Source organism: Zeugodacus cucurbitae, chromosome 6, assembly GCF_028554725.1.
Source record: "Zeugodacus cucurbitae isolate PBARC_wt_2022May chromosome 6, idZeuCucr1.2, whole genome shotgun sequence".
Classification (NCBI taxonomy): domain Eukaryota; kingdom Metazoa; phylum Arthropoda; class Insecta; order Diptera; family Tephritidae; genus Zeugodacus; species Zeugodacus cucurbitae.
The window spans coordinates 44,451,939-44,464,832 of NC_071671.1; the positions used below are offsets into that span (position 1 = coordinate 44,451,939).

The following is a 12,894-nucleotide window of genomic DNA, read 5'->3' on the forward strand; positions in this document are numbered from 1 at the left end:
TTTTTTAGTTGTCTCCTGCTGCACTCACAGCCAACTTCGTGTGGTTTGTGGCATAAAAACTTCTCAATATGCCATTGTTAAGTGTAAATATGTAAAAATATGTATAAATGTGTGTGTTTGTGTTTAAATGTTACCTTCTTTGGCTTCTTCACAGAGATGGTACGCGAGTACTGATGATACACCTGCACATGATTCGATGTGAATTTACCCAACATTTGGTTTTGACGTTTGAGTTACACGCTGACGTTTTTCCTGATTAAATGCACGGTGGAAAGTGGTAATCTGCAAGTGAAAGAAATTGAAAAAGTTATGTAATATTTGCTGTAACAAAAAAATTTAATTATGGCGATTAATCTGCGGTTATTTCATAGCTGGAAAAAATATGTATATATATATTTCCATATATGGGAAAATGTTGCTCATACGCACTGTAGCACGGTTGGCAATACTGCAGCATTATTAGCAAAGTAACAAACAAACAAAATTGTATGTAAAAAAAATTATTTATACAGGCACTGTTTCCACAGTTTCAAATATTGTCTAGTCGTTCATATGGTGGGTTTAAGGTTAGAGTAATAAGAAATCCTATTGATGGCGCCAGATTTGAACTATTACAAAAAGCCCTATTTTTATTGCAAATTTACATTCATTGAAGTCCATATAAGGCAAGAAAAAGAAACTAGACTTCCAGCAAACTTAAACTAGGGTAAACCCTACTTTTAAGTTTTATCAATTTTGAAAAATATGCAACTAACACAATATATGTATCCAAGATTCACACAACCATTTAATAAAATAAGCATAAAATAAAGTATTTGAATGGATTTAATTAAAAAATCAGATTTTTGATTATACAGTTATATCAGCCCGTGAAAAGTAACGTAGAATTCCCAATCTGAAATAATTTCTATTAATGTTACTCATACGCCGCGTAGCTCTAGCTGCTAAATAGAATTTTGAGCACACCCTTAAATAATTGAATAAATTCAATATCAAAATGTCTTCATTAAAACATCATCAAACACATATAATATTTCATGCAATCAAACTCTTCAGGGTATTTTGATGAAAATCTCTCCTCCAACTTGTTAGACATATATGTATATGTATGTGTTTTATATTATATTTAAATAAAGAATGAGCTTTTTGCTCTTAAACAGTCTCAGCAATTACTTTTAATTGCAGCGTTTCGTTTGCGTTTTAACAACAGGCCTTTCATGTACGCACACCTGAGTATGTACAGGTTAAGTGTTCGAGCACACAGTAAAGACGAAAATTAAGACGGATAAAAACAAAATGAGTCAATAGGAACACGAGTTTTATATGAATATTAGAATATTTATAATAAATATATTCAAACATTAAGTTGATCATAACCTTAAAGTATTATATTAACTAAGAAGAAATGAGAATTTTTTAGAAAAAATTCTAAAGCCATGTTATATGAAATCTGTTTATTTAGAAGATCGGGAGAAAGAGAAATTAAATTTTAATGACAATTGATCAACTATCTCTATGAAAGTTATCAGTCTCAAGGAACATATGTATATAAAATAAGTAAGGAAGGTCTATGTTCGGGTGTAACCGAACATTTCATACTCTCGCAATTTATTTATTTAAGTTTATTAAGATAACACACAATTCGATCCAGACAGGAGGCATGTCGTCCACTACAATAATGAAAGCCATTATACATACATATATAGTATACTGAAGCTGGCGTAATTCCTGGTATATGAGGGAAATAATGACCATTTTAACCATTTTTGGCACAGAGGCGCATTGGTAGAAAGAAAATATTCTCTCTGAATTCTGAGAGATTTACCGATATTTTCAGTAAAAAAAATTAATCTACGGTCACTGAGGTTTTAACTTTTAGATGAGCGATGTCACATCTCCAATTTAGTATTAGTGTATCTTCATGGTTCTTGACTCATATATTGTAAAGTGAAGAAATAAGATAGAATTTAAAACTACTATATGAAAAGTAGGCGTGGTTACGAACCGATTGACCATATTTCCGTATACATATAATATCAGGTTTCCGAGAAAAATATGATACACAAAATTTTGGTTGAAATTGTTGGCGTAGTTCCACTGATATGGTTTTTGACCCAAGAGTGGGCGGATGTTACAAACAACCTTTAGGTAAACAAAACTCTGTGCAACAATTTTTCAAGTTTCACTTGCCTTGGTTATACGAGACCTTTCCTTAGCATTTTAAGACTTTATAAACTTAACAGAAACTGTAGTCATTTGAATACGTTCAAACATAGACTTTAGACTTTATATTTATTATAATAAGTTAAAACCATAAGTGATCGATGTCCTAATATCTATTGTTTAATATATTTATCCGCTGTCTATAAATCAAAAACAATTTTGAGGCCTTGGAGATTTGTTTCATAAAATTATCCTATTTTTCGGTTGGTTGCTTGACAAGGTATCTCATATCTGTTACGAAAACTCTGACAGCACCTGAGTCAACTCTCTCAGAGTCTCTTAATAATTTTGCTTTGAAAGTTATATTAGAAAAATAACCCGAAAACTACATAAACCCATTTAAACTTGTATTTTTAGAAGTCGCTCCAAGCAACTACATTTCCTACAAGCCTTCTGCTTGACACACCAATATATTCAGCTGTTATTTTACCTGCGCGTTAATTATCGTCGGCTTTTGCAGCTGCGGCACTTCTCACAGCAATAACAATGACTTGACAAGCGAGTCTGAATCTGAAGGCAACCACAAGGATATCAAACTCGCATATTAAAATCACACACATACATGCATATATTTATATATGAGCACGCTTTTCACGGGCTTCAGCTAACAGTGCTATGTGCTGTGAATATGTTTGTAAACCAGCTAAAGCAAATAATTTACATACCTGCCAACTTAAGAGCGCTTAACGCTATAATCAATGTGAAACCAATTTTAAGCGAAAAATAATAAATAAACGAGGAAAATAAAAAGCGAGAATAACCCCAGGCACATAAACAAATTTGACATTAAAACTGACAGCCGCAAAAACCGAAAGTTACGTGATGGCTTTCACGGTCGTGTCAAAAAGCAAGACAACAACAACAGCAATAACCAGCTTATGAAGCTATCAATTGCCTGGAATGTGCTCGTGAGAGTGGCTGTGTGTCGTCGGCAGCGAGACTTAAAAGCGCGCAAATTTCACAAAAGCTTGCCTACACATAGGCGCTGCAGACAATTTTTACATATTTTTCTTCTTTTTTTTTTGGTGAACGTGAAAAATATGGGATTTTAAATAAGCAGCACTTAGCCAAAGACTCAGCCGAAATCAATAAACCATTGAAGATTAAGTGCTGAAATAACTTTGGCCCAGGGATTTGCTATAAATAAAGATACTTAGATGAATTGCCTTGGCGCGCGCTGATAGAGATCATTGTAAGTTAAGTGTGTTAAGTCAAGCGCGGGCGCATGTTGTCGTCTTAAATGGGATAATAGATAAGAATGAAGTAAACAGAAAGAATTATACAACTGATTTTTCACAGATTCTTGCGCGGAGTATAATACCTCGCGCAGGGTATTTTTGTTTTGTTATCTCTCATGATATGAACGAAATATAAATTGATATTAATAAAAAAATATCAAAACGAATAGTAGGACTAATTTAATTGCATTCGTCGATTCGTCTATCCATCTGATTCTAAATTATTTTAAGAAAACTCAACTAAAGGTACTTAGGATGGCCATGTTTTTTTATAGAAGGCAACCAGTTTTGGTAGCCATACTGGATATCTAAAAAATAAGTACCGAAAGCACTCACTAGGGAGGTCATTGATCTAAGTACTCTTAATAAAGTCGAGTGTAGCGACTTAATTCTCAACTACAGAATTCATTTTACCAAAAACTCCTTGAAATTGTCACTTAAACAACTTTTTTGTAACCATGGAAATATGACACACAATTCTACCCTCACATAGTACATCAAAATGTCACACTGAACCCGACTCGGATATGTTTACGCTCTTCCTAAACACCACTTCATTTTACTATTTATAGAAATACAACCCCGTTTTATAGTAAAATTTTATTATTTCAGAAACTACACTACACTGTTATGAAGGTTAAACTCAGAAGCACCCCATGGAGATCACATAACGTTTTTATATATGAACTCAAAAACTTAAACTCCAATTTTTAGCCGAAAGTAATTGGGTTACATTACATTACAAGATAGAACTAATCTCGACCCATTCAATTTTCGACAATTCTTGCATCTTTTGAAAGACTTTCTTTCTGGCCTTATACAAGCCCAAAAATATTTGCGATATAAAAAAACAATTTTATATATTCAACGCACTTATCAAAGTCAAAAACTTACAAAATTACATTGCAAAATTACACTGCAAGAGCCCGAATCAATTTGGTATAGTTATCACTAATCGAACATACCGAAATAATAACATACGCAAGTTAACAGTTTTCGGAAACAAGTCTCAATGAAACACAGATTGACGGAACACGGGAAATAAGTACCATTTTAATAGGTTCCAGAAAATTTATGAATTCACTATGCTAAAAGTTTATTCCAGACCCGACCTGTAATACGAAGCAACTCTAGATTTAGGCAACAAACTGGATTTATTTGTAACCAGATCTTCCGTAGCTTCTGCAACATCAATAAGATTCCCTTCTATTATTACTATAATATTAATTGAGTGCGTTAAGGAGCCAGCCGAGCTTGATCGAACCTTATTATTTCGCTATTTTTTATTTGATTTTTTCATTTTACTTTTCCACATCTCTCCCTTTGGTATTTTAGATATAGAGATAAGAACCTAATACAATTTAAAGAGTCTCATTCAATTATCTAAACGCTCATTGAGAAGACACTGAAATTCCCGCGAAGTATTGAGAACGGCGAAAAACACAAAAAGTAACACAAAAGTAATGTAATAAATCGCAAATGCAATAAAATCTAGAGCAGACCAGTCACATCTAGCAAAAAAAAAAAACAGCAAAAAAAAAGCAAAAAAAAAACAGCAGAAAAAAGCAAGAAAACCGAGAAAAACAGCGAAAAAAGGAAAAGACAAACTGTTGCGCATTAACAAACTTCTGACGGCGGCAGCAAACATTTGTTGCTTGCTACTTAGGTCACAATGCCACTTGATATCGCACTTTGTGCTTTCCTCATTTCGCTTTTATTTTTATTGTTCTCCATGCCACGCTGCCCCGTTTCCTTGCCACCCCGTCCTTGTTAGTTAGCAGCAAGAATCAAGTGGCCACTCGTAGAAACAAAGCTATGTGGCATGCCACAAAACCAGCTGCTTTAGGGTCGCGGCGTGTTGGCGAGGAAGAATACTCATAGACCAATAGACAAGCATGACAAACCGCACAATAAGAGGGCACACTCGGAGACAGCTAAACGAGATAGACTCTTGACAATATTCCGCCGTGCTCACTACTTTCTTACACTCTCTGTGTGGCCACAAAGCAGCTGCGACACATTAGAACTTCTAATTGAAATGAAATACTGTTAGGTATGCAACATCGCTTGGAGGGAGCAGAATGGAGGCACATACTTGAAATTGCAATGCTATCAAGGCTTATATTAAGCAGATAAATATACAGCGTGCCACTCACATACATACACTCTATACCTTCACCTCGCACACAAGCAGACAGTAGCTGTGTTTTGCAGCGCTCAATGTCGAAGACAACATTAAAAGTTATTTCAAGAAAATATGTCGGCCCTTTTTCATGCAGTGCGACAATCCAGCTGCCTGCTATCCTTTCTCTCTATCTCCCTTCTCTCTCTTTGCCCTCTCTAACACCCAGCGGCATCTGCCGGCACTCACAAGCCATAACATTAACGTATTATTTTTGCCTTGAGTCTGCAGCTGCTTATCGCCGCTTTAATGCGTTTTTATACGCTCGCAACATGCTACAGCGAGAGTGTAATGGGTTTGTTCACCTACCGCTTGTTGGTACTATTCTACCATACTAAAATTGAGGTATGTACAAATTCATCTCGCGACATAGTTTATCGCTCATCCACTATTCTTCTTGTCTTAATAAGAATTAAGTCTCTTAAAAATCGAGAGATCTTGGTGAAATTTGATTTCTAACAACTATAGCCTTCCAAAAACTACTGGACTGATTGTTTGAGCCTTTTTAATAGAAGTTAAAACCTTGAAAGAAGTTTATTTTGAACACTCAATTGAGTTCCCGAGTTATCAATCTAAATGTGGGCCCTGAGAATAGGCTCTTTCATTAACAAATAAATCAAAGAAAATAATAATAAATAAATATATAATGAAATGGATTTTGACAGTGTTTATTTGAGAAATCGAGGTTAGCTTATAATTTGAAGTAGAGTTGCCATATATTGTATATAATACATGGTAAAATATTCAATGTATGATAGATACATAAAGATTTTCGAGAAAAAAATATTTGTACCTAAAAGCAAGACATTCTATTTACCAATTTTCAGAGCCTCCAGCTGAAATCTGTCCTGATGGAGGTCACTTAAGAAGTACTCAGGAAGTTTTAAGGTTAACATATATTTCGAAATCTAGAGTTGCTAATCATCGAAAAATGTAAAGCTTATGGAAATATTGTCAACAAAAGAAAGGCTTTCGGCTGTAGTAACTCTAATTATTTGTGCTATTGTACAATATTTCATTCAGATTTGCTACTATTTCTCTTTTTGGTCTAAATTATGTCTGAAAGATACGAAAGCTTGCTAAGCAAATTATCATAAATATAACAAGACTTGTTATAGAAAATTGGTAATCATTCCTAACAGCTTGGTAACGAGCCGAAAGACTCCGTTCGACCGGTAAACTCGACACACTTCTCGCATAGTTTGTGTAGTATCTCAATGAAATTTAGGAAACATGATATTCCTAAAACGGCACGGTTTGGTATAAAAATTTGATGAAATCGAACAATATCTTCCCACAATAACTCTTTCCTACAGTAAGTAAGACATCTCTACGATAACCGCCTTCATAAAATTTATCTTTCACTTCTTACAACCTGAGTGCCTATCGCATCTCCTGTTCCATTCCACCTCAGCCTCTCCCTACATGTTGCAATTGGATTTTGTGTTTCTTTTAGATGCGACCTTCCTGCTTATAACCAAGAAGCTGAGCTTGTTGCCTGCACTGCCGGCCCTTCTGCAGACACATTCCGGCATTTATACACAGCACACTTAATATGATTATTATGTTTTTCTTTATTTCTTCCTCATCTTCATACTTATTTGTATTTATTTCTTGCGCCATGGCCCATCATAATTCGTAAGGTCGCTGAGTTCTCATAGCTATTCTATTTATTTACTGGAGCATTTTTCGATGTCTACTCTTTTGGTATTTTTTGTTGGATTTTTGTTTTGTGAATTTTCGTTTGCATTTAAGCACTCATAGCGATTACTCTACTTCACCCTATCCTTTCTTTCTTTGTGTGGGGTAGCCCTTTCTTTTATTCCTATCTTTTTATTTAATATGTATTTGCTCGAATTCAAGTGGATAAATTTATTAGGCAAGCGTAGGCGTTGTGCCGTTATGTAGCATCCGTTGGGTAACATCCTTTGTATTCATGTTATTGTGATTACCTTTTTTCATTGGCATTCTTATAGCACACCCGGCTTGCTTAGCTTCTACGCAGCTGAAATTCAATTGGATTGCATAAAAGCTTTGTGGTGAGAGGGATTTTTTCCTTTTTGCCGTTTTTCTATTGAATTCACTTCAAAAGTTTTAAGGATCTCAGCGTCTTAGGCAATGTTTATTCTGAAATGTGTTGGGAATTCTTCAAATGTGGCTTGGCTTTAGTGACACGTGGCTTTAAGTGAAATCGGTTGAAGTTAAGGATTAAAATAATAGTTCTGAATTAAATGAAAGGTCAACAGTTATAAAGAAACTTGCAGGTTGGTATTATAAGTCTTTGGGATTAAGATGTCGCATTTCTTTAGTATTATCTAAAATGAACTTTTATTGTGTTCTTAGAGTTAATTTATTGAATTACACTGTGAAAAAAATCTTTATAGCTAAAATGTTTTTATTTCGATGTAAGTTAAGGAACATCGAAAATAATCTTAAAATTTTGGAATTAGAGAATTTCTTAAGGTTCGATATCTTCAAAATGTGGTTAATTCTTTAAATGACATTGGAATAAAGAAAACTAAAATTCATAGAGAGCGAAGGACCTACAATGAATTAGCCCCGTAGTTAACATTTTTAGAGTCTTTCTTAAAAAACGCAATGAACCAACGGTTAAAGTAATTTCGTTCTGCGATATACTTGCTGGTAACGACTCTACTTCCTTACTATACAGTTCGAAGCGTGTACTTTAATACCACTTCGATTACTTAGTTTTCAAAGGGTAATTAGAAATTTCTTTATAAATTGTTTTGTGACCTATTTGGGTTCAAGATTTTAAAGGAATTGGGTAGAACCGCTTGTGGACGCAGTTGTAACCTTCATAGTAGGTATATAGCGCGTCGCTTCTCTGCATAATTCGCCTTCGATGGCTCTTCGACCTTAAATGTGGGCCATTCTTTGGTCGATGCACCAGCAACTTTTGGCATCTTCCTTTGCCTTCTGCCGCTGGTTGGTAGGTCTGGTTGCCTGGCTCGAGCTGTAGGTCCAGCGCTAGTGGTAGACTTAGCATTTAGACCAACTTTAGCTCCTATCGCCTGCTGTCTTAGAGCCCGTTACAAACGCTGTTATCTTTTCGGAACAATCCATTTCTTCCGGGTTTATTAAGAAAGAATCGTACTCCACTGGTGTTTATTTTTTGTTGCTCATGTTTGGACCCACGAGTGGAGGAAAAATGGTCACATGCGCTTAGCCCCAGCTACGCAAGCAATGCTATCTTATTACGGAGGGCCCCAGATATCCGTAAGCTCCATTCGAGACTGGGCTATTAAGGACCCCCACCCAGGTTGATCTTCGGCACGGGTCGCATGACACCTTGATTCAGCCCTTTTTGTACCCCCTTTATCGCTGAATGCTGTGATATTGAGAAGCAACGAACAATCGACAATGGAGCCATACCTTAGTTAGAAACATAGTTGCGACACTGTAGTATCTTTTACCAGCCGGCACCCAAGGGAAGAGTTCAGACGGGGCTTTATCGCATAGCTTCTTTCATTAATTTTTCGCTTAAAAACGGAACCGACATAACGTCCTTGTGAAAAGATTTTCCGTATATATTTTTAATTTTCATATGAAAGAAACTACCAACCGCTTTCATCTACACAAAAAATACTTTTTTAATATAAAAGATAATTTCATTTATTGAAATGCCCGCGAGAGAAAAATTAAGGCTAAAAGCATAACCGACGGCAAAATCATCAATTTAAATTATAAAGAGAGCAAAAGAGGCGTTACTTGGCGAAAAAATTACAACATTTAACTGGCATAATGTGAATTTAAGTAAATACAACAAAGATGCGTGAAGCAGAACCGACAAAAAGATTGAAGCTTAATGCGGCAAAGGGACTAAAGGGCAACGAGTCGGCAAAAAAGCTTTGAAGCCAAGGCGCATTCCTCTCATTACTCGTCTATCCGGCAATTGTAATAAATTTAAAACGTAAATCCACACCAATTACGTCAATTTGTTGAGGTTTCAAATGTGCCAAAGGAGCAAATGATGAGACGACAACGAGAGTCAATGGCACAGCTTGGGACTCACGCTCGGCTGAGTTGACTGCAATTACCACACATCACAGGCAGACGTTCTACGAGAAGCAAAGCGACGAAGCAAAAAGAGGAAAACAACAAAAATTAACAATAACAAATGCAGTCAGCAGGGCAGGACATGCAAATTGATAGAAATATTCCCTTAAACACTTAAAGAACACAACTCAAAATCGTTGGTTATGAAGGCAAATCGCTGAGGGATAAAAAAACAAGCATTCTTCGGCATGTACACACTATGCTAAGACTGGCGATCGCGAAGCACATTGTGAGGATAACATTTTGGTAGAAATCCAATAAAATAAACTTTGTGACCTTTAAGGTCGTTATCTGTAATCATTAGACTAACCCAGCGAAGGTTAGGCTAAGGGAGCATTCTCTTCCTAGGAAGATATTGGCGAGCTTTAGAGCTCAATAAATTCTTCCCTCCTTTGGAGGGAGGATGTCTGAAGACATTCTAATGAAATCGAGAAGTTCATCGGTAGGCAATTTCTGCTAATATGGAATAAATTTAAAACGTAAATCCAACAAAACATATCATTAGTCTGTGAGATATTAAACGGTATAAAAAATTCTTTAATGTAATCTGTAATTTGTAAAGAACTGACGTTGATCGCACCTTCTTTAGGTCTAACGAGGTCTAATATATCGGGTATTAATTAATTACCTTAATAGGTTCGAGGTGAACTCAGAACACACCGTCGGTAAAGGGATTACATTTGTTCTTGAAATTATGATATAAGAATAGACGTGTTACTGTATAGGTAACACCAGCTCAGGGAACAACCCTAACTAACTTAATGTGACTTAACTGAAGAAACTTAATTTCGATCCAAGCTTCATTCTAATGCAACTGAATTTTTTATTATATTAGCAGAAATACCTCAGTGCGGTCTCTACATATGAGTTCTTTAGTCCAGAGTAGCGTGAGATTAGTTCATCCAACTACAAACTAAAGTTCCGGCTAACATTCTACTTCTACGTTTTTCAATATTTACAAATTCCGTTATAGATTGAGATGACCAAAACTGTTCTCAAGTATCCGGCACTTTCTTACAGAAAAGGTCCTTAACTTCATTTACCAATTATAAATTTATATTATTCCTGCCGAAACTGAAAACTTGAGTAGAAAATTAACACAGTTTGTAAACTATCTTTATTATAAAACTTGGACTCCACGAAAATAAAGCATTTATGAGTTAACAAACTTGTAAGCAGACTTTCGAGATTAGCGCTGATTAAATACTTTCTTAAAGATATTTGAGCTTTCAACCTTTGCTTTATTAAATAAGCAGCAACTCTGACGTTCAAATTGCTTTCGGGCTCCCGCATTCCTTACTGTCTTCCGCTATCACTCTACCCCACCACACGCCAAAAGAGTTGCTTCGACGATAATTGTTCGCACAAAAATGTGAAAGTGTTCGCAACATTTCACTTTTACTCGCATATATTTCCTCTTTCTTTACGGGGTACAAATAAATATATATGTATATATCTTCACATTCCGGCGAGTTGACGGTTTCGCGGCAGCGCCTGTCAACAGTTGAAAGCCATACAATCCACACAGAGCTCAACTTGGTTTGTATTTTGTCAAGATGTCTTGGCCTCTCACACAACAACTCACAATAGATTAAAGGAAACTGGCGAACAAACAGTAACAAGGACTTTGGCGTATCCTTTGCGAAAGTTTGCACACACCCACACATACAAATAAAAATCCACACATCTTTCATGTGGCTGCCGGTGATGGGTGAGACTGCATTGTGATAAGACAGTGAAGCGCGCAGCGACACACCCAAAAAATTGTAGTGAAAAATGTGCGTGCTCTAGGCAGGGAGATGCGAGTAGTGACTTGGAATGGCGACACAGCTGTCTCCAAAGCAACGGCGACAATGTAAACTGAAGCGCTTAACTGAAGATAAGAGTAAAGGATATGTAGACCTAGGCAAGCCGACAGCTGCATATCTTTGAAAGTCGACAGGTTCAGGCAGACAACAGCACAGACTCTTTATGTATTTAAGCAAGTTTCGAAGTAACTGTAAGCTGGATTTGTGTTGTGTCTCGAAACGACTATACCGATAGTGAGACTCAATAGAAAAAGGAAAGATTAGTGTCGGTATATATGTATGTGTCAAGTATGTGTATTCAAGGGTAGTTAAGGAAGTCGGAACCTTTAAAAATAGGGAAACGCTTTCCATTATATTCCATCGTTTTTACTAAAAACCTGTAATATGTAAAATCTATAATATAAAATATAATCATAATCCTTCATAATCAAGTCTCGTTCTTCATTTCTTTCAATAAATTTTCATCAAAATTTGTTCAGTTCGACAACTTCAATCTCCCTTTTGGAATGCATTACCGTTAACGTCTTTGAAAATCATAGATCAAGGATATTGCTACTGATTTATGGAACATAAAGGAACCCAAAACGGCATTCATTAGCAAATGAAGACGTTCGAAAATTTCTGGTTTGATCGTCTTACTAATGACTTAATCTTATGGTCATACATATACCAAGAACGATCTCATTCATTTCGAGAATAGCATCTCATTTCGGGTACAATATCCATATTTTCAAAGAAAACTATCCTTTCTGGTTGTTCTTCACTGCGTTTCGTAATAATGGGGTAGGTTTGCTTAGTACAACGTCTAGGTTTTGAAAGAGCAACGTAGGGAGATATGATTGCGATTATGTAACCTCTTTTTAGTTTCGAGGTCCTCCAACGACTTTTTCGACAGGATCGAGCCATTTGGAAAGTGAGTTTGAGATGGTCAGATTTGAGTGGATATTCTATAAAGTGGTTAGTATATAATAATTTAATCTAACCTTGTTTGGATCAGTAAGTTTAGTTTTAAATTGAACTTTTCGGTCTTCGCTTAGGTGTAACAAATATGGGGATCTCAACACAGTTTCAGAGTTTAGGACCCACGGGAAGTGGAACACATATTTATAGCTCCACCTCCTAAGAATCACTTAATTTAATTTGCTGTTCTTTCAATTTTATGAAACGATTTCATTCTTAGAATATCATATCATAACCACTGTGAAGCCTTTTGTACCATAGAGTACGCGAAATTGACATTTCGCCATTACAGTAAAGATTTTCGAAGACTGTGACTTCCAAATGCAAACGGGCCCTGGTTCGAACTAGAGCAGTGTTATTCGAAACATCTAAGATTATAACTTGAAATCTCACTGTGTTATCTAAC

The 12,894-nt window shown here is 35.8% G+C and overlaps 1 protein-coding gene across 8 annotated transcripts in view; it reads right to left on the reverse strand.

Moving 5' to 3' along the window:
• Window positions 1–12,894, reverse strand: part of LOC105209807 (transient receptor potential cation channel trpm) — a 217,511-nt gene that overhangs the window by 132,104 nt on the left and 72,513 nt on the right. For 6 of the 8 annotated variants that reach the window (XM_054233947.1, XM_054233946.1, XM_054233945.1 and 3 more), the window contains one exon: window positions 135–282. In XM_054233947.1, the coding sequence (XP_054089922.1) occupies window positions 135–215 (81 nt within the window). In that variant the 5' untranslated portion in view covers window positions 216–282. Of the gene's footprint in view, window positions 1–134; window positions 283–12,894 lie in introns of those variants that run through there. The other 2 variants (XM_054233948.1, XM_054233942.1) reach the window with 1 other exon arrangement.